At 39.0% G+C, this 20,981-nt stretch overlaps 1 protein-coding gene across 7 annotated transcripts in view; it reads left to right on the top strand.

The window, feature by feature from the left end:
* The window catches only part of L3MBTL3 (L3MBTL histone methyl-lysine binding protein 3), a 78,297-nt gene that overhangs the window by 16,513 nt on the left and 40,803 nt on the right, over positions 1-20,981 (top strand). For all 7 annotated transcript variants that reach the window (XM_059842115.1, XM_059842117.1, XM_059842120.1 and 4 more), the window contains exons 3-10: positions 6,273-6,384; positions 8,553-8,712; positions 9,704-9,842; positions 11,157-11,241; positions 13,389-13,480; positions 15,909-16,013; positions 17,327-17,462; positions 20,825-20,916. In XM_059842115.1, the coding sequence (XP_059698098.1) occupies positions 6,273-6,384; positions 8,553-8,712; positions 9,704-9,842; positions 11,157-11,241; positions 13,389-13,480; positions 15,909-16,013; positions 17,327-17,462; positions 20,825-20,916 (921 nt within the window). The remainder of the gene's footprint in view (positions 1-6,272; positions 6,385-8,552; positions 8,713-9,703; positions 9,843-11,156; positions 11,242-13,388; positions 13,481-15,908; positions 16,014-17,326; positions 17,463-20,824; positions 20,917-20,981) is intronic.

Genomic DNA, 20,981 nt, shown 5'->3' with positions numbered 1-20,981 from the left:
ATATGATTTGATAGCAATTCCTTCCTGCTTGTGCCTGCCCAGATAGGAAAAAACCCTTTCTTTTTGGATGCAAATTGTTCCCTCTTCTTTGTTACTTCAGGATTAGCCTATTGCAGTGTTACTGAAACATCTTAAAATCAGTCTTAAGACTGGTGGAAGTGCCTGCCTCTCTTGCTGACAGCATCTTTCCAGTCGGAGTGGGTCTGGCCTTGCCCCTTGGTGGTGGCAAGGAATTTAATTTCTGCTGATTTGATTTAGGGAGCCTAGATACCCTGTGATCCTGCTTTAGTTTGTCTTTTGCCATACTTGCAGAGTAGCAGTGTGCAGGCAGGATCCCTTCTCATGATTGAAGAAGCAGAATTGGCAGGTGCAGGAACAGCACATTTCCCCAATATTCTCCATCCCTAAAAGAGTCAGAATTTTGTGACGAGGCAAGTGTAAGGGGTCACGTGCTTACTGAGTGCTTTAAAATAAGCTGGGAGCAGAGTACTCAGAAGGATGAAGAGCTACCAAGGGAGGTTTTTTTCTTTTGTAAGTGGCTGAGAACAGAGATTTTGTTTCAGGAGTTACTTTACACTGCATTGTAACAGTAATTGCTAGAGTGCCTAAAGCTTTTTTAGATATGTGTTCTTTGTTGTACATAGGGGTTTTTTAACAAAGAAAATAAACAGTCATTCTGCTTTCAAACCATGTAGAGTAAATAAGACTGGCTTTACTGCTTGAAGAAAGAGTATAAAAATACCAACAGCTGCCTCATTTTTCTGAATGCTATTCAGCCCTCGCCTGGGGCAGGGGTTCTGTGGAAAAAGTAGTATGTGATTGTGCATGTAAAGAGTGTATCACAGACACAGGGAAGAGGGGTCTGGTTAAATGGACAAGCTCTGGCATTTAATAACTTATTCAACTTCAGTAATACGTTATAAATAGTTTGGCGTGTAGCAGGATGTGGTTGGACAATTCAATGGTGACAGGCAATTCCTTCACTTTTAAAAGACAGTGAAATGCCAGGAAAGCTCTGATTTATTTGAGGAGTTCCACTGAAACCACTGTGACTAAATAGGGATTAACATCAAGAATGATGATAACTTTTTGCTAGCTAGAGATCAGAGTGTAGTTCTTGTATCACTGAAGTCCCAGGTGTCAGTCCTCTTGACAAACTGCTGTGGAATTCTGCTGCTTAAAGCTTAGCTACTTCACAGGCATTAAGAGTATTGAACATTTACTCAATTTTCTTGCGTTTTGGTTATTAAAAACTTTGCAGATTTCTTCTGAGAGTGTCCTCAATCACTGTTGTGGTGTCAAGATATGTTTTGTTGCTGAAGTTCCTGTCAGAATGCAGTAGCAATTGTCTTTATTGCAATGAACTCTTTGTCCTTGTCTTGCCCAGTAGATGGTGGTGTTGGCTGATTTTTCTAATTTATTTTAAAGTGGTGCATTAACATATGTGGGGGTTTTGTTCTTTTTTTTTTTTCCTTTGCACCTTTGCACTTCAGTTGTTCTTCCTTTTTTTTTTTTTTTTTTTTTTTTTTTTGGTCTGTCCTCCTAAATAATAATTTTACCATATATAAAACAATAGCAACTTTTATTCTGATTTGATACCTGTGCGAACTGATGAGATCTTTTACATTCTTAAGAGGGCACAAGTAACAGCAAACATTGATAGTTTGATCTGTGTTGCTCTGAACTGGACACATGTAACAGTGGGGGCTTAATTTGAAACTAGATTGTATGCATTTGTTCCCAACAGGTTTGAGTTTTTAAGAATTAATCTACAATATGATAGACATTTTGCATTGTTTGCAATTTTTGTTCGTTCCACAGAGATAGAAATGCTCAAGAGTACTTTCATGAAATGTGGAAAAGAGAGCTGAAAGCCCTTTTAGCATTCAATTAGCCCTATATAAAACTACAGTGTCTTCCAGCCAGCAGGATAAGGCAAAGAACTGCCATTAGAAATGGAAATTTACAGCTATGTAATCCATAGGGTAATGTGGCTTAAGAAAAAATGGGTACAAACTGACAATGAATACTTGGAAATTAAAATATAAAAGGAACTTTTTCAAGAAAGAAATTCAGGACTTTCAGCTCACTGGTGATAGAAAACCTGTCTTTTTCTGAAACATTTATGAAATACTTTGTGTGATACTATTGCTTGTAGTAGACAAAGGCTTCATACCAGTGGCTTATGATACTTGTTTCAGTCCTGTAAATTTTAATATAATTTAAAATTTTAAAAAAATATTTATTAATTTTGGTCCCAGTAGAAAAACTCAGCATATAGATGGACAGAAATGGTTCAGAAAGTATTGATAATGTTTGATTATTATTTATTTAAGCCTTGGATTCCCCCTGTATGTTCATTATCTATTGAATGAATATTAAAATTTTCCTGGGGATAAAATAACAGTCATAAAACCTGAAGTTTTAGCATATCAAGGCATCATTTCCCAAAAACGTGAAAATGTATCTCAGCTCTGAGTGGAAGGAATCTCTAATAATGTTTAAATGGAAGCTACTCTTCTTGATCCTTGTGGAAACTGCAGACAAGGCAGCTGAGTAAGTTCTGTGTTGTATACTAACCTGTTAGCAGCTGGACTCTCCCTGCCCACTCAGTTACAATATGTCTGCATTAGAAGAACTGCAGTTACTTGAGTATTTTCGCCCTCATTGCTTGCCTGTACATGAAACTTTGGAAGTTAAATTTGCTATCCAGATGCTATATTTATTCCTGTTTAACTTCATGTGAATTTGTTCAGGAAAGCTGTTGAGGTTTCTTTCTCTGTTGCTGTCTGATCTTTTAAGACCATTGGCTTCATAGCATGGGACAGAGAATAACCTTAAGAGATTACTTAAAATTTGCCAACAGGCATTTGACAAAAGTCAAGTGGATTGAATTTATACACAATATGCCTTATAATTTATTCTCTTTAAAACATTGAAGTGACAAAAATCAGTTTATTTGTTAAGTGCTTGGTTATGGCCTTTGTTTCCATCAAGGGGATTTTCACTGTTTGATGCAGTGAAGGCAGATTGAAGGGAAATCCCTTTATCCAGTGCAAATTTCTATATTTACTTCAGGAGTTTTGTGACTTGAAAACAAATTTTTACTTCTTAGAAAGCTATGGATCAATCCTCAGAAGTTGGCTGCATGGCACTGTCACCTGCTGTGACATTTCAAAATGTCAAGGTACCTAGGGAAGTGCCTGGGAGGACTGCCCTTAGTGTATTTTGGCTTGGAGGAAATATTGTGATGAAACCTTTACTCTTAGGTTTTCTGTTGCATACACTCTAAGTAGAAGAGGCTTACAAATGTGTTGAATTTTTTTTCATAGGCTCATAAACCACCATTAATCTAGATCCTTTTGTCATGCTTCCAGCGGTATACACTAGTTGGCGTGTTGCTCTGGCAGCTCTTATCCTGTGATGACTTTGTGCAGCATGCTGCTTGGTACACCTATTTATCCTGTTTTTAAGCAGTTAACCTTGTCACAAGCTGTTCATGTCTTTTCCTCCCCAGCTAAAACCAGAGTATTACTTCCCAGGTCTGAGGTGTTGTTCTGGTTAGCCACAAAGGGCTTGGTGTGTACATTAGTGCTGATGCTGTCGCTGGGGAAATAGGGAGTGAGAGCAGTCATGAATTCAAGTTTGCCTCCAAACAGGAGCTGAAGGCCTCTGACACTGGTAAAGGCAAGGCTGCAGGCAAAACCAGGAGTTACAGTGATCAGTGAGGCAGTGCCCATTTGGGCTGTTGTGCCCTCCCCTGTGACAATGTTTGCAAGGGTCCCAGGATGAGGGAAGAGAAGAGAAAGTTGACTCCATGTTTCAGAAGGCTTGGTTTATTATTTTATGATATATAATATATTAAAAACTATACTAAAAGAATAGAAGAAAGGATTTCAGTAGAAGGCTAGCTAAGAATAGAAAAGGAGTGAATAACAAAGGTTTGTCTCTGACCGAGACAGTCTGGACAGCTGGACTGTGATTGGCCATTAATTAGAAACAACCAGATGAGACCAATCCCAGATCCACCTGTTGCATTCCACAGGAGCAGATAAGAATTGTTTACATTTTGTTCCTGAGGCCTCTCAGCCACTCAGGAGGAAAAATCCTAAGGAAAGGATTTTTCATAAAACATGTCGGTGACACTCCCGCCTGCTAAAGCAGTGGCAAGTTGTCACTCCCCATCACTGAGACCATCTTAGCGTGGTTGCCTGGCTTTGAGGAGCTCCTTGAGGAGCTTTTCTTTAATGGTTCAGCTCTTGTGCTGTTAACAGCCTCCAGGGAAAGAGTGGCTGAGAGCTGCCTTCCCTGCAGTCATCTGTCTTCCTTTGTTTGGTGCCTATCAGTCAGCAGTGAGCCCTCTGGAGCCAGAAGGGCTGGCAGGTCACTGCACTGCCTGGGGGGATGTCCTTGCATTCCATGTGGAGGAGGAACATGTGTGTGCTGTCAGGGCTGGCCATTGACTGGACCATGCAGAAACATCCCAGGTATTTAGGTATCCCAGGACTGCTCAGAAATACCTTTGGTGCATGGGTCTTCCAGCTGACACTGTATGAAGGTGTGGGAGAGTGTTTTGAAGAGCTGCTCAGTAACCTCCCTGTGTCCAGCCTGCTGGTAGGCTGCAGCGACCTGCAGGTGTCTTGGCTCATGTTCACAGCTTGCCTGCTGTGAGACAGCTCTTGCAGTGTTGGAGCTCTTGAAAGCAAGGAAGGTTTTCCTTCTGACATCCACCTGTTGCAGAGGCAGCAAAGCACAAATGAGCTTAACCAAAATAGGAACAAGACTGAGTGTGTAAGTCAGCTGTAAGACACTTCTGAATAGTAACTCTACTGCTTTTCTGTGGTTGGAACAGCATGAATGTCTCTCCACACACTGAAGCATCAGCACGTGGTGTTTAGTGCATTTGGTTGCCTTTCAAAGTTGAACTCATGGTGTTTCAGTCCAGATGAATTTATCAGCAGTTTGTCCATGCTTTCATATCTGTTGTGAGCACAGCTCACAACAAGCAAAAATCTTAGCTCCAGACATCTTATGATTGCGTGAGAGCCTCTTCTTCCTTTCCTACCCGCCCCCTGCCCTGCTTATTTCTTAGCTGCTCTCATTCCTTGGGGCTGGAAGGACTGTATATGTGTGTGTATATGGGGGTCACCTTTATATGTGTGTGTATATGGGGGTCACCTTTGCTTGCAGCCAGAATGGCTTATTTTCACTACTGTACCATGGCAGGGTCCAAAGTGAGGGGGTGTGATGTGTTCAGCAGCCTCTGGAGGCACAGAAAGGGTCAGTGCCTGGCAATTGTTCCCATTCTCATTTGCCCGAGGTAAAGTAGCCTGACCAGAGAAACAGAAATAGGCTTCATGCTATGGACTTGAAGGAATATCCTCTCTGGTGGATGCCAGGGAGCTTTGAAGGACTCTCTCAGATGTAATTTTCCATGTAGAAAGCTGTTGGTAAGAGCACCACACTGATAAAGACCTGTTCTCTGTGGCAAAGGCACCCCTTCACTGTTCCTGTCCCTGAGCAGGCGTCAGGGACAAAACACTGCCTTGAGCTAAGCCCAGGTGACCAGCTGGGCCTGCAAACCACGAGTGGCTGGGAAGCAGAATTATTTTCGTGTGGTAGTGCTGTAATCACTACAGCATTGGGAAGAAACTTTTCTTCTGGCAGCAGGACGGCTGTAACTCGCAGTGCTCCAGTGTAAGCACAGCATGTGGGGCATTGTTGAGCCTTGCGTCTGGCTGACAGTAATATCACATTCAGCGTGTAATTAAACACCTCATAAACTGCCTTGAGATGTTTGTTTATGTGTGCTTTTTAGTGGAGAAGTACTGTGTTTTCAGGGGATGCTGAAATTTCTGTACTCTGTGAAGCATTTGGTGTGTGATGTTCATTCAGCTCCCTTGTCCTCAGAAAGAATACTCGGTGCCTGGAGTGTGTTATTTTGCTGGCAGTGAAAAACATATGGTATGGGGATGTGCCCATGAATTTCTGTTACTGGTTGTTTTTCAATATGTGTGTGTTAAGTTAGATATTGGAGGCATCTGTATCAGTATCTATTGCAAATTAATATTTATAGATATCAAAATGAATTCACATTTGGCTTGATCAAAACAAGAATGGCTTGTTTTGAATTCTGTGGGGATAAGCAGAAACACATAGGAAACAGGCAATGTGATGAGGAGACCGTGTAAAAACCATTTTGAATAGAAGATACTTCAATAGACTTCCAGTAAATTTTTACTATGCTCTGTGCCATTTGTTTTGTCTTACAGTTTAGAGTCAATGAATTTGGGGCCCTGGAAGTAATTACAGATGAAACTGAGATGGAAAGTGTTAAAAAGGCAACTGCTACCACAACCTGGATGGTTCCAACTGCTCAAGAAGGTCGGTTAAGAAGCAGTAAACATTTTCTGTGGTAGACTATAGTTTCTTTAATGCATCAACTTTCCTTAAAGCTTGCATCCAAAGTAAAAAAACCCCAAAACTATTTTTTCTTTAATGGACAAAGTATCTCTGATGAAGTAACCTGTTTCTTGGGATGTAAATTAGTATGAAAATAAATTAATTTCAAGTTGAAAGGAATAATTCCGCTGTTAAATATCTGAAGTTCAATTACAGCCACACTTTTTCCTTACAGTAATTTTCTCTAAATTTAGATTTGGTATTTTCCCTCTATTTAATATGCAAAATAGTACATTTCTTTTAATTATTGAGGATTTAAAATTTTAAGTTATTGAATTTTTTGTTGAGCTGGTTCTCCCAGACTGCCCACAGACTTTGCCAACAGCCTAAAGTTGATTTGTGCACTGCAAACTGCCTTGGTATGGCCAGCACAGCTGCCATCACCGATGTAAGTGTTAGATGTGTAGTGTGTACCCCCACAGTGTGCTCCTGCCAACCATGCTTTTCTTGCAGTATTGAAAACAGACTGCAGTAACAGCTAATGTTTATCTTGAATGGTGAAATTCTTAAGAGTTGTAGTATCTATCTACCAGATAAAGTGTTTCCTGGATTTAAAATTCTGAAGTAAGAAACACCTGTTTTCTTCAAGGAAAGTTGGTTTACATGGTCATAAATTACTGAAATCTTTTTACACTGACTCCAGTAATGATGGAGTAGTGTGAAAGAGAATATCACAACTGGTTTTGGGATGATTTACAAGTACCTAGATTTTTTCCTTGTTGGTATTACATTTTATCAAATTTCTTTTAAAATATGTATTCTGTAAGTCCTTTGAAAAGCAGACAGCACAATTTTTGTTTCATAATCTTTTCTGTAAGCACAAGAAGTCAGTGAGAGCTTTCCTGTGCTGCTCCCTCACAGTTAGTTCATAATTGTCATGTGGGACATTAACACTGGTAGGAAAGTGGTTTGGGCCCCCCTGAAGCTGCAGACCACTGTTCATGTGTTCTCTAGCAAGGCAGTGGTAGTTAATTCAGGTTTCAAATCTGTGATGAGAGTAGCATCATTGTAAGAGTGTAGTAGCACAACAGGTTCTCTGCTTAGACTGAGAGATCAGTTGCAGCAAAGGACGCAGCAGCATCCCCTCCAGTCTGACAAACCTAAACAAAAGCTTGTGTTTCTACTGAATTAAACTCTGTTCATGGACATATAGACCTATCAAGTAAGCATTCTGCTACTGCCTTACATCCTCCTTGATTAATTTAGTGCTCCCTAAAAGTAAAAACACTGCTAAAATTTTCTGCTGTGAGAATAAATAGTTATTTTGAACCGCTTATGATGCTGGTGTGTAAATATAACATACATTATATATTCTTCTGGGGGAAATAGCCTGCATGCAAGAGTTCATTTGACTCTGCTTTCAAAGCCAGTAGAGTGCTTAACCAACGTCAATAGTCTGTGACTTGAAGTTTGCCTTTTGGGGAGGTAAAAAGACAACAACATGCACTAGAGGCTGGAGTACTTGACAGTGCTTCATACATGCTTGTGAGGGAAAGTAAGTGCACTCTCTCCTACATATAGCTTCTCCTAGGCTCTGTGCCTCTTGTGGGGAAATTGCAGCTTAGGATCAGTGAGTAACAAGTATTTGAAGGTTGCTTTGTTACAAGTTGAGTGATATTTCACTTCTGGTGGACCCCAGGCAGGTTGAGCAGTAGCTGCTGCTAGAGACTGCAGACTGTAGTCAGCTGTTTGCTTCCAGAAATAATTTCACCTAATGAAAAGATAACTCACCCCAACCCTTTTCTCCAAAATTTTGGTATAGGCATATCAGCAAGAGATGAAGTCATTGATTCTAAACAGTGATGGCTCTGTGAGCAGTCAGTGCCTGTCACAAAATTCAGTCCTTCCACAAGTAGCCACATCACGCCGTGACAGAACCATAGAATAGTGAGTTCCTCTCTCCTGTTGCAGTGTGAAAACCTGACTTGCTTGTCAGCAATCTGGACCTCATACAAACCCTAATTCCTCGTTCTTCATTCTGACAAGAGTCGTGTGACTGATGTTCTTCTGTTTGCTTGGCAAGGCCTGCTAAGGATGTTTAGGAATGTATCACCTCTGCCTAAGTGAAGTTAACTTTTGTCATTGTGCAGCCTTTTCAGAAAAGACAGGGATTCCCACAAGGTTGAAGGAAACTGCAAAAGTGGATGGACTTGTTTTCTGTGAAAACTGTTACCGCTATGGTACCATAGAAGAATTTGTTCCTGAAGGGAAATTTTGCAGCCAGAAATGTGCCCAGCAAATGAAAAACAAGTAGGTACTATAACAGAGCATGGAAACAAAGAATTTGGCATAAATGCAGTATGAGAGTGAAGTGATGGGATAAAATGTTCATGGTGGGGCAGAGGGAGGTAATAAGCAGACAAGTTTCAGTCACCATTGGTTTATAATGTTCTTTCACTGTTTTTTGTGTAAATGCCTTAACAACATTTGGTTTTGTCTAACACTGACATTGAAGGCAGTCTTTTTTACTCAGTGTGCTGTGTTCTGCTGTCAGATGCAAGCAGTAAAACAGTCTATGGGATGCATGAATCAGTGTCAGACTCCCACCCTGTTTCAGTCATTGAAATTAAGATAATCAGTAATGAGATGGTTGGGGTGGTAAGTTAATTATAATTAAGTGCAAGAGCTGTTTTATAGTTGACTGTGAGTGAAAACATGAGCATACTGCAGTTTCTCAGCTCCTTTTTTTCAGTTAGTGCATTTCATCTCATCATAAATGCATGTTTGTGTTAGTGTGTCCATTCTGTATTGCATATTGCTAGATTATGGCAGTTTAAAACGTTTATAATTTTGTACATTTTCCTTCATTTTAGCTAATTGCATCAAAGTTTTCTGTTCTGATTTCTTCTTTAGCAATCTGTACAGTCACATACCAGCTTTCTCCAATTAGATTTGTCAGACTTAACAATTACCTTTGCCTTCCTCTCTCTAAACTGCCCTGCAGTCCTAAACATTTCACAGTTTGCTTCTCTGCGAGACTTGATGGTACATGAAAAAAGACACACTGTTTAAAACATGTAAAACTTGTTCGGCAGAAGCTGACAGCTTTCCTTTTACAGTTGCTACTGTGTGTGTCCCTCAGATTAATTCTTTTGACAGACCTTATTTTCAGTAGTATTTCTAAGAATATATTCGGTGTAATACTGTGGGACCCACACATTTACTTGCTTTTTTACTTGTTTTATGAATATGAGAAGTGAAACAATACTGGCTTTGTGTCATTGTGTTGTTTCTGTGATAGAGAACCAAAGGAGGAAAATCCCAGCATGGAATGCAATGGGGAAGATGATTCTAAAGGCATTCGGAAAAGAAAAGCAAAAGTACCTCTGAGAGAAGAGTCCCGGGATAATGGGGAGAAGAAGGAGAATCCAGATGAAATTGTTAGTATGCATCATAAACCCATTCCTGCAAGTATTTGGGTAGGAGTTTTGCCTTGTATTGCAATGTCAGTAGCTCCATCAGCCCACAAAGAGGAGAGACTTCATCACTCTGTCAGAGCCACAATAAGTGGTTGTTTTGTTTGCCAATTTAATTATGCCTCAGCAGTGAATTGTAATTATTGACAATGAATTTATAAAAGCTAGTTTTGGTCTCTTTTCCCTGCTTTTTTAAGAACAGAACAAAAAGAATTTAAAGGAAAAATGATGTTAACGTTGACTTGCCATGTCTTCAGCAAGGAAAAACAGGAGTACATATTGCCCAACAACCCTGTTACTTTGTCATTCTGCACATGAATAAATAACTATAGACCAATAATTTATTTACAAAGATAGCTATACTGCAGTTAAGAAGGGAATACTTTGGATTTTCTTAGTGTAATTTGCCTTTAAAAATCATATCCCAAAATTTGTTTTGCTTTTGTGTTGCAGTGTAATTTGCTTTGGGGCACCTTTCATTTTTTTGGTTTTTTTTTTCTTTTTGGATTTATTCTTCATTTTAGAAAAAGCTTACCCCACAGTACCTTCCCATAATGCTTGTTTTCTTGCAGTATGTGTTTTCTTCCCAATAGCTGTCACACTACTGGGGGTAGCAGTTTTCAGGGAGAAGGGTAGAGTTCTGCAACTACAGAATTGTCAAAAGGATGAAGACACTAGAGTTGTCAGGAGGGAATTTGCAGCTCTCTGCATAGCAGTATCCTAGGCAAAAGCCAGGGGATACCTTCTTTGTCTCCATGTATCTGCCCTCCCAGATGAGTACTTACCCTGCTCATCTGCTCAGATGCTCTCAAAACTGTTAATACAAAAACAGTGAGAAAAATTGAAAAGATCACAGTGCCACTTTGTATTTAATAAAGCAATTGTACATTTGGAAAAAAATAAAAGAAAACCTCTCACAGTTTTACTCTGTTGGTTTAAATTGTTTTGGAAGCATGAACTGCCAAAGATACTGTTATTTATCAGTGTCTCAGCAAGGCCTGCTGAAGGCTTCATGATCTGTCTCTGGGTCAGGCAAGGCTGGCTGGCTGAGTGCCAAGTGGTGAGAGTCCTTCTGCCTCCCATTTTCTCTGTGTTTGCTGGGATTTGTCACTGATGGCTCACTTTGCTTCTATTAGACTCTGCACGTTTGTTTGACGTAGGAGAGAGCTGGGTCAATAGCCATTTAAATGAAGTCACAGTTTAAACTTCAGTATCTCAACTTTTATCATACTAGACTTCTAAGCTAATGAGGTTTTTTTGGATTTTTTTCTAATTTAGGAGGACAAACCTGAAGGAAGGATCTTGAGAGTCTCGCAGAGAGCCAGGAGAAAAAGAAAAGGGGAGATAACAGTTTTGAAACAAAGTAAGTTATATGATGAAATAAAAATCTCAACCATCAATTCTTCAGGTAATAGCCATATCTGATTGTGAATTGTCAGCATTGTTTCACAAAACTTATATTCCCTATTGAATTTTTTCATTACTGTAAAAAGACAGTGACAGTGTTATTTACAGCAATTAAATTTTTAGGCAGCATAGGGGAGGATCTGGTGAGTGTAAATGCAACTGATGTGCATTTTAAGTTTTTTCTTTTCATCCCTCTAAATAGTGCCAGTATTAGAAGGAATCAGCTCCATTGAGTTCCCAGATGCTGAAAGACATGTATCAAGCAGAAGTGAAAGTTTACTTTTCTTTCCTTGGGGATCAATTTTGCATCTTCATTATGTGCTGGAAATAGACACGTTTATGGAACTGTTTAGGAATAATTGCTATAATCAATCCAAGGGGACATATACTGCATCAAGCAACATAATAAAACATATTTTAAATGAGCGCTGTTCTTGCAAGCTATTTGTATGATAGATAGTTTTAGGAAGAATGGGAGAATCAGCTGCTATTATACCTCAGTGGTACACCAACCACAGACCTACATCTTGCCCTCCAGAGTGCTTCTTATGGTAGATGGGGAGACATTAACAGAGGTTGCCAGGCCACTAATCAACACAGCACTCCAGTTAGCTCTGATGTACACCAGGCAGATGAACTACTGGTTGAAGATGCAACAATACATGTTATGAAAGATCCCCCTCCCAAGATGGAATCACTCCTGAAGTGTTTCTACAGTTGTTTCTAAGGCTGAAGAGATAAGAAGCGTGTGAGACACAAGCACAAAGCTTTGTGGAAATCACTGACAGAATGATTTAGAAACTTCTTCTGTTAGGTTTTTTTTTTAAATTTTTATTTGGGAAAACATCAGTATAAAAGTATAAACTAGTATCAAAGACCAATTTGTTTTCAGAACCAAGCACAATTAATTTCTTTAATGGAATAGATGAAAACAAGGTAAATCCCAAATAAAATTAATGTGGTCTAATAGTGTTGAGCAATTACTATCACTCTGAAATTTATTATCGGTTACATTATTGTAAGCTTTCTTCAGGAGAGTTTGGCATTACTATTGTTATGGTTCATGTTTTAATCATAAAAATGCTAAGCCGGACTGTTACTTAAAGGATTTATTTTTCCTGTTAGTAGCCCACAGTCTGGATCAAGCTGGAATCACAGTGTGGACTGTGATGAATCCTTCTGACAGTGTGAGCTTATGGTCTGAAATGCTAAGCTGCCTGTGCAGAGGAGGCATTTTAGGTGGAGATCGGTAGAGCAGAATAGAGGTGTATGAAAGTAGATACTTGCATGGCCAGCCTCCAGCCCAGCTGTTCTTGAAGTTCCTGGCTATTGCTAGTGCAGGTAGTGCCTTATTTTCGAGGCCTGAAAACTGTGTGACTGTAGCCATTATTAAGATGGACTGTAAGCAATATTGCAGTTACTGTGCAAGTGTTCATACTGTGTGAACAAACCTGAAGCTGGAGGTTTCTGTCATATGCTAATGACATCCTGAGGGGAATAAAGCACTGGTGACAGTTCTGAAGACTTACAGAAAATACTATTAAATCTCTGCCTTTCTACCCAAAACCATCAAACTACAAAGTGATGGAGTAGGTGAGAAACAGCCTGAATACTGTTGAAGAATAGGGTCTTTCAACCCTGATTAAAAAAACTTACTATGAGCAGTATCCACTTGAAAGTGCTTTCCAATTAAAGAAGGACATGGGGGGAAAAGAAACCCCTAAAATACTAAGCTATTGTGGGATTTGAGCTCATCTTTTTACACATTTGCAAATTGTATATCTCAATGCTTCTTAGGAGCAATAAGGAAAAACGCGTTGGAGCAAGACTTTTTAAGTTGTTTTTGTCACCTGAAGGAGCTTTTTCTTGTTACTAATCAAGGTTTGAACTGCTGGAAATGTTTCTGGACAAACCAGGAACCTTCATGTTCCTGGTGCCTTTCAGCCTACAGAACTTCTTTGTCTGAAATAAGGTTTGAACAACATCATGAGTAAATTTCATAAAATGTAAATTCAAGAATATTCTGAAGTTGTGTTGTGGATTTTTTTTCCTTGAAATATTAACAGTTACAGAATTATTTCCTTGTTTTATACTTCTTTATAGCTGTACCCTCTAAAGGAAGGCAAGCATGGTGTTGGGCATCCTATCTGGAGGAAGAAAGGGCCATTGCAGTGCCTACTAAGCTTTTTAAGGAGGTATGACCTTTGAAATTAAGTCAGTCAACCACCTAAGATCATGAAATTCCTAGGAAATCAATAAACAAAAATAATTTGAAGATTTTATTCTTTTCTTGGAAAAACCTGCAGGATGTAAATAATGCTGTATCTGTCAGCAATTATGAAAGCAATTATCTCTCTCTGTTTGTTCAGAGAATTCTGTTGTTGTAGATGAATGCTGTCAAAGCAGACTGCAGAAAGCAGGTGCTCTTCCAAAATCTGCTGTTCTAGCCATTCTTTCTAGTCTCTGAAGCTAAAAAATGTGATGCATACCCACACTTTTTCATGCCATATAATTTTCCTTAAATATGTTTAGAAAGGTGGTACAAAGGTCATCTTTTGTCTTGTTGCTTTGATTATATGACCTGTCTTTTCTTCAGCTTCTGCTGACATTATATTTTGTTACTACATCAGATACTACTTTGTCTTGTTCTCCTTTTGCCTGTCATCTGATTGGATGTCACATCATCATGTCCTGCTTGTCCTTTGCCTGCTATGCTTTGTCATTTCAGTGCTTTCATTAGTGCCACCTCTCTTGCTTGGAAGAGAGTGTGTCCAAATCCACAAGATTTCTGTGCTGTTATCTTCCCTTGTAAAACCTGGTGAAACATGTGAACATGTCCCAGCTGCTGTACTCCTGCTCTATGTTACTTTTTTTTTTTTTTGATAATTCTGTTCTTACTTTTCTGTTCCTTGCATCCATTTCTTTCTGTATGCTTCATACTTCAGCTATTAAATCTTCTCTGAGGGAATTAGTTTTCAGCTTACACATGCCATGTGATGCTGGTCTTTAATTGGTGGTTTAGTTGCTATTGAGCGAGAAAAGTGAAGAACTGGGATTTAGGTTTACAGAATCCATAGATTTGTAGGTGCAAGAACAACAGTCCCCTGACTATCTTCAGTTGTGAACATAGTGCTATGTACTGGTTCAAAAATTAGCAAGCAAACAATCTAAAGAGTGCCCTGGTGGGAAGGTAGATTTACAAAGCATTGCTCTGCCTGTCTGAAGGTCCATGAAATGCAGTACAAAGGCTTTGCAGGGCAGTGCACATGGTGCTAAAGTCTGGAGTTAAGCAATGTTTCCTCCACATTGTACCTTTCTCATTCAGTGCATCTTAATTTAGTATTTTCTTTCAAAGTTTTAGCCCCTGGGTAATGCTTGATTTAGTGTGCAGTATTTAAAGCCTGTAGCAAAAAGAGAATTCTTAATAACACTCAGAATTGGCCAGGTAGTTTTTCTCCATTTTACAGATGAACAAGCAAGCCACATAAACAGATAGGTTAAAAAAAAAGCCCAAATCAAACATCACAACCAATCATGAATCCTTGATTTCTGTTTGGATTTTGAGAATTACTCTTTTTTTCTTTTCATTTTACCATTTCAGAAGTGGGTGTTTCATACCCTTAGTTAGGAATGGTCAGGATGATGGAGTGTCCTTGCCATTTCCTTAGCCCTTAGAGTGATTTCTAAGCTGTGTCTCACAAGGTTTCCCCTTCTTCCAAGTAGGTGATACCTCTCTGAGTATTTCCCTTGGTACCCTTCTCTTCCCTTTGGCTGCAGTGTACTGCAGCTGACTTGGGAGCATGTGTCTCCTAGACAGAAACAGAAGGAAAAGGGAACATTTAAGATGTTTTTCCTGTGTTTTTTTCTGTAACATAAAACTGACTGTGATGTGGAAAGCTGTCTTCAGTTTTGGTTACTTATTTTTTCTGATCTTTCCTCAAATTTAACCTGAATATCTGCTACCTTCTGTTCTCTTTAACAGAGGGTTGATGATGCCTGCTGGTTGAAAAGGTGGTTGATCCATCCTGCTTGGCCTCATTTTCACTTTCTGTTTTTTGACAGATATTCTTCTGGGTTCATTGTAATGTGATGTAAAGGTAGTCATGTGATATAGAAATTCTCCTGGAAGACTACATAGTGTGGACTCAGCATATAAAGGACAGCAAATAGGCCATCTCTACATACAAACAGTGTTTAATATTTCTGCCTTTCAGTTCATCTTTCATGGTCTGAGATGTGGAACTGAAAAGGCAAAACAAAGTCATTGCTGTGATTATTATAGGAATGCTTCACTGTACAGGATGAAAATTAAATAATCAAATTGCTAAGATCTTTTACTGTCAATTAGTGAAAAAAGTTGAAGACAAATGGTGTCATCTTTCCCTTGACTCTCTTGCTAAGTCTTCCTAATTTTCTTACGTACTCTCAAGTCATTGTGTTTTTCAAACAATCATCAATTTCTCTTTTCCTCTCCACGATTTTGAAAACACGGAAATTCAAGTGATTTATTAGTTCCTTCAGAAACGTGGATAAAAAATAATGATTGTTCTATTCCTTATAAAGATATTGTACCTTTCTCTGGTATACTCTCAGAAGTATTGAAACTGTTCTTTTCCATTGCAGTATCAGTCTTTCCCATACAACAAGAACGGATTCAAGGTAGGGATGAAGCTGGAGGGTGTGGATCCTGAGCACCAGTCGATCTACTGTGTTCTCACAGTGGCTGAGGTAAGCAAGCAGCCACAGTGCTGGGTTATAGTAGAGACTGAAATGAAACAGCAGCAGCTGAAAACCCTCACTCTTACCTAACAGGCAAACAGAAACTATATGTAGGAAGATGGTTTTTAAATTAATAATGCTGCATTATTTCTGCCTGATAGGCATATAAAGAATATATCCAGTGTCAATGCAGCAATACATATATTTAACATATACAGCTACAGAAAACAGTATTAGACTAGGTGGATAATCTGTGGTTTTATCTGTAATCCTGTAGTTTGTATTTAAAAGGAAAAATAAATAGAAGACAAACATGACAACTGATACACAGCAGTTTTATAGAAGTTTGATAGTATTTGCAGTTGCTCCATTTACTGATACAAATACCTAAAAGTTTCTCATGTTGCTATTGTGCTACAACTGTTTCATGCAGATGGCCACAGAAACTGCCTGAATTGGCAACAACATTAAATATAAACCCAGTTTTTCTTTTTGCTGTGGTTCATGAAATAGTTTTTCTGATGAACAGCTTCTTTGCTTTCAATAGAGAACCTGCCTTTCAGGCATATTTTGAATATCTTTTAAACACACCTTACTTTATTTTTGGATAGTTTTAATGGGTTTTTGTATTTCATTTGTGAATTAAAATGGGGAAACTGGAAGTTATGTCAGAGTACAAATTAAATATAAAATAGGGTTGATGTTGAGATTTTCACTGATGGCTGCAGTAAATTTATGGCATTTGGCACTCAGGGAGATGTGGAGAACTTCTGTACAGAGACAGTATTGTGTCCTGTTTTTCTCCTCCTCTCAGTGGTTGACTTATTACTTCATGGAATAATGAAGTTCTGGGGAATACCTCCACTGACTTCTCATCTTTACTTAAACAGTTTTCAGTATCTCTCTGGAGAGCCTTTTGAACATACTTATTGTTCACTGCTCCCTTGCATATCAGTTAATCAGGATAGCTTGAGAACCTCATTATCTGCCCTTTGTCCTTGGTAGTATCAGATGTATTCACGCTCTTCTGTAGGGCTTATGCTCTACTTTGATGCTGGGTTGAACCATTGTCAAGTTTTTGAGCACTACTGGCAGTAGCCAGCTTTTAGTTAAATTCTTTTGGCCAGAAGAGGAGGCACTCAGAATGGCTTTGCCTTTTAATTCTCTCCTTTTTATCAAATGAATTTATTCATCCAGTGCTGGATTGGGCAGAAGTAAAAAGCTGACTGAAAACATACAGTTATTATACATAATATTGAATGGAAGTGGTTATGTGTAGGGCAGAGGTTTTAGTGTTGTATGTTGTCAATTCTTGCTTTTAGGTTTGTGGCTACAGAATAAGACTACATTTTGATGGATACCCAGATTGTTACGATTTCTGGGTGAATGCTGATTCTTCAGACATTCATCCTGTTGGATGGTGTGAGAAAACAGGTCACAAGCTTCATCCACCTAAAGGTATTGCTTAGTTTAAATGTCTGTCTTACATAGTTCTGAGATTGAGAGTACCTGTGTAATGCTGTAATTTTTTTTTTGGCAGAAATGTTTTAGTTTGTTTAGTCAAGAGTATTTGAAAATGGCAAATTAAATACATATCTTGCCTAAAATTTCAAGTTCGAAAGCATGCCCCTTTTGTTCAGTGGAAATTCAGAGAAACAAAGAAAACAAAATGGGCCATAAGAGTCATCCATAAGGCATTAGGACAAAAAAAAAAAAACCAAAACTGAGCAGCAAGCCTAGACCCCAGCTTATTTAAGCAAGGAAAATGGCAGCGTACTGGTGACATATTATACGCTTAAACTGAGGTCTCACAGGCAGCTGAGGATCCTTTAGTCTTAGGACATTTTTGCTGCTGCATCGTGATCACTGTTATTGTACAAATGCTGGTACAGACTAATAAAGACTGTGCTATTCCCACGAAGATTAAGTCTGAAATAGAGACAAAAAGAGGAATGAACAGATCAATAGGGAGGAAAAAAAGGTAAGACTGCAAGCCTGAAAGTGTAATTTGTACATGGATTATGTAAATGGTACGCAGGTATTGAAATGTGTATAATTTTCTTGCATAATTTACTTCCACTTCACATTGTGTTACTTCTTTTGGCAATTGGAGGGCATCTGTACTGAACTGTACTATGAAAAATACATAAATGTGGTCCTTTTGGAATATGGAGGGAATATGTGGGGATGAAGGGAGCAAGTCCTGAAGTCTGAAAAGTGAGAAATAAATGAATGTGCCATTTTGGCATACACAATGAGGGCAGTACAGTGTGATTTAGAAGGGCTGGAAAATGAGGAGTGCACAGATTCAAGAGGCTGTGCTTGCAGACAATTATAAAACTGTAGATGTAAGGGCTCAGACATGGGAAACTGACAGTAAAGCCCCTGGAAGTGTAGGGGCAGGGGGCCTGCCAGTGTGTGAGAGGATGGCATTTCTTTGTGTGAGCCTTGAGAGGCATGAACTGCTCTACTGAGTGCTCTGCAAGCTCTACTCTGGCTACAGGATGCTGCTTGCCTTGGGACACGATTCTGCATAACTGCCTGTGTAGAAATAGCAATTTCTTGAACATAAATAAGAATTTCTTAGAAGGTTGGCCTTTGCTGATGTAATAACTTGTACATAGCAAATGGGTAGTTCCCAGTTACAGCCTTCTTGATGTTATTACAGTGTGGTTAGTAAGTTTTATATCCATGACAAGGATTTGTCACCTTTTACATCTTACACGCCTGGTTTAGAAAGCTTTTGTTTACCATGAATGATTGCCCCTGGAAGAACTTTGTGGGGTTCTGCTTTTCCAAGGGGAAGGATAATATGCCAGTTGTAGGTTCTGTTTCAATTGGATTGGACAGATTGGTTGTATTTTGCTGTGTTATGACATTTCAATAATGATTTCTGTAGTGCCCATTGCAAATTTTACAGATGCTAAAGCCAATGAGAGTTATGGCATAGGACACAGTATTTGTATAAAATAGCACCCCAGAGCAGAACTCAAGGGTTTGTGTTAATAGCCTTTAATTTTCCAGCTAAAATACAATTTTATGACCTTCATGACATAAACCCTAAGCAATTTGGAACCTGCTGGTCTGACTTGGTGGGGCAAGGGGTGGGGAGTGAGGGACATGAGACAGGAAGAATATTATTCTAGATATTTTCTGAAATGTATTTCTATCCATGTTCATTAAAATGGAAAGGGTGGGTAACTCTTAGTGCTGCTGGGCAGGACAGGTCTTCTGATGGGATGTCTCCCACCCCCACAACAGAAGAGGCAACAGGCAGTTGCTGCTGGGCTTCCAGCAGGTGTAGGAGAGCTAAGAGGCAAAATCAAACTAAATTTCACAGAAATTAAAAAAAGATGGTGGTCAGGACACTATTCATTTTGTGTAGAAGAGGCCACTTTTTTATCTCACACAGGCAAAATCTGCAGCAAGAGAATGGACGTACATGTATATATATGCATGCAAAAATTGCATTGACTGATCTATATTTGCAGTGAATAAATCAAATTGACCTTCGGTCTTCTTATGAGAGAGAGATCTTAAGCTCCTAACTCATCTTTCTCATTTGGTGACAGGAAGACCCACACTTCCCAGAAACAGTTTCACAGTCTAATAAAACCAATTTTTTTTTCCGTGGGCTTTGTCCTAGTTCAATAACTGATCCCTTCACTCATGCAGTAAGTGGGAGTTTTTTATTGTCTGCTGTGAGCTTGGACTTAGGTTTGAGTAGTCTCTAGAATTACAAAACAAAAATGAAAAGCCTAAATACTGTATTGCTTTTAAAATGGTTTCAAATGATCTACAGCTGTAGTCTATCAAGACAACAGACAATTGGAGGATAAGAAAATGAAAAGTGATAAAGCCCTATGCAGAGGAGGTGAAGGCTTTTAAATTTGCGGTTCCTGGGATAATATGAGAGTATGAGAAGGTTATAATATGAGAAGGTTAATCAAAACAGTTGTCCCTGGCATGTTTGAGTAATACTTCAAAGAGGTGACACATTTCAGTAAAGGCAGTCACTCACTGAAATCTGCTGTGGTTTTGGTCTTACTTTACTGGGTTGTAACATACTGACTAAAAGAGATGTTTCTGCAACTGTTACATGACAGAAAAATGAAGGAGGAAATCTATTTGCTTCCAGCTCCTAGCATTTTTTTTTTATAGATTAGAACTACAAATTTTACTTGGAAGATTATTTTATGCTGTTCCATATATTATGAATTTTTGTATTTTTTTTCCCTAAACATTAACAGAAATACAGATTTCTTTTCAAGTATTGTATTCACAGAATAAAAAATATATAATGTCCATGTGGGGGACAGTTTATATAGTAAATTGAGAAGGGGTCCTGAGGCATTGGTAGTGTAAGCAACTGTTTTGATATAACCTAGGGGGGTTGTTTTAAAGCTAGTAGTGATGATGCTGTGTTAGTGAAAGCCTGATGATGTAATATGGTGAAGTCTGGAGGAGGAGGGATATTTTTTTTTATCTTGGACTGACTGGCATAGTGGGAAGAACTTTGGGATCTGTAGGTCTTTTTCTGATTTTGAAGTAAAAGCAACAGGCTGAAAAGCAGCTGGAGAACACTTGTTGGCTGTGTGTGTGTCAGTGAGACCAACAAAGGAAGTTAGGTGGTGTCTGTGAGGCAGACAGGTGGTGGCAAGATGAGGTTTTCTTCGTGAGAGACAAAGAGGTGACTTTCAGCCTGTGCTTCTTGGAGATGTTCGTTCAAGTGGAAGAAGATAAAAGTATAAAATTGGTCTCTTACTGATGTGTGACTCATGCCCATAATTTCTTGCCCTTCTTTTACAACTCTCATTTAGGATATAAGGAAGAAGAATTCAGCTGGCCCTCCTACTTAAAGGCATGCAAGGCTCAAGCTGCTCCTAAATCACTGTTTGAAAACCAGAATGCAGTAAGTACTCCCTTGTTACTAATGGTGTAGTTGTGAGCATGCTTGTGTGTGGTAGAGACTCATAG

The sequence above is a fragment of the Haemorhous mexicanus genome, chromosome 3, assembly GCF_027477595.1.
Source record: "Haemorhous mexicanus isolate bHaeMex1 chromosome 3, bHaeMex1.pri, whole genome shotgun sequence".
NCBI classification, from domain to species: Eukaryota; Metazoa; Chordata; class Aves; order Passeriformes; family Fringillidae; genus Haemorhous; species Haemorhous mexicanus.
Note: the sequence above shows the minus strand (reverse complement) of the source record. Positions and strands in the feature narration are given on the sequence as shown.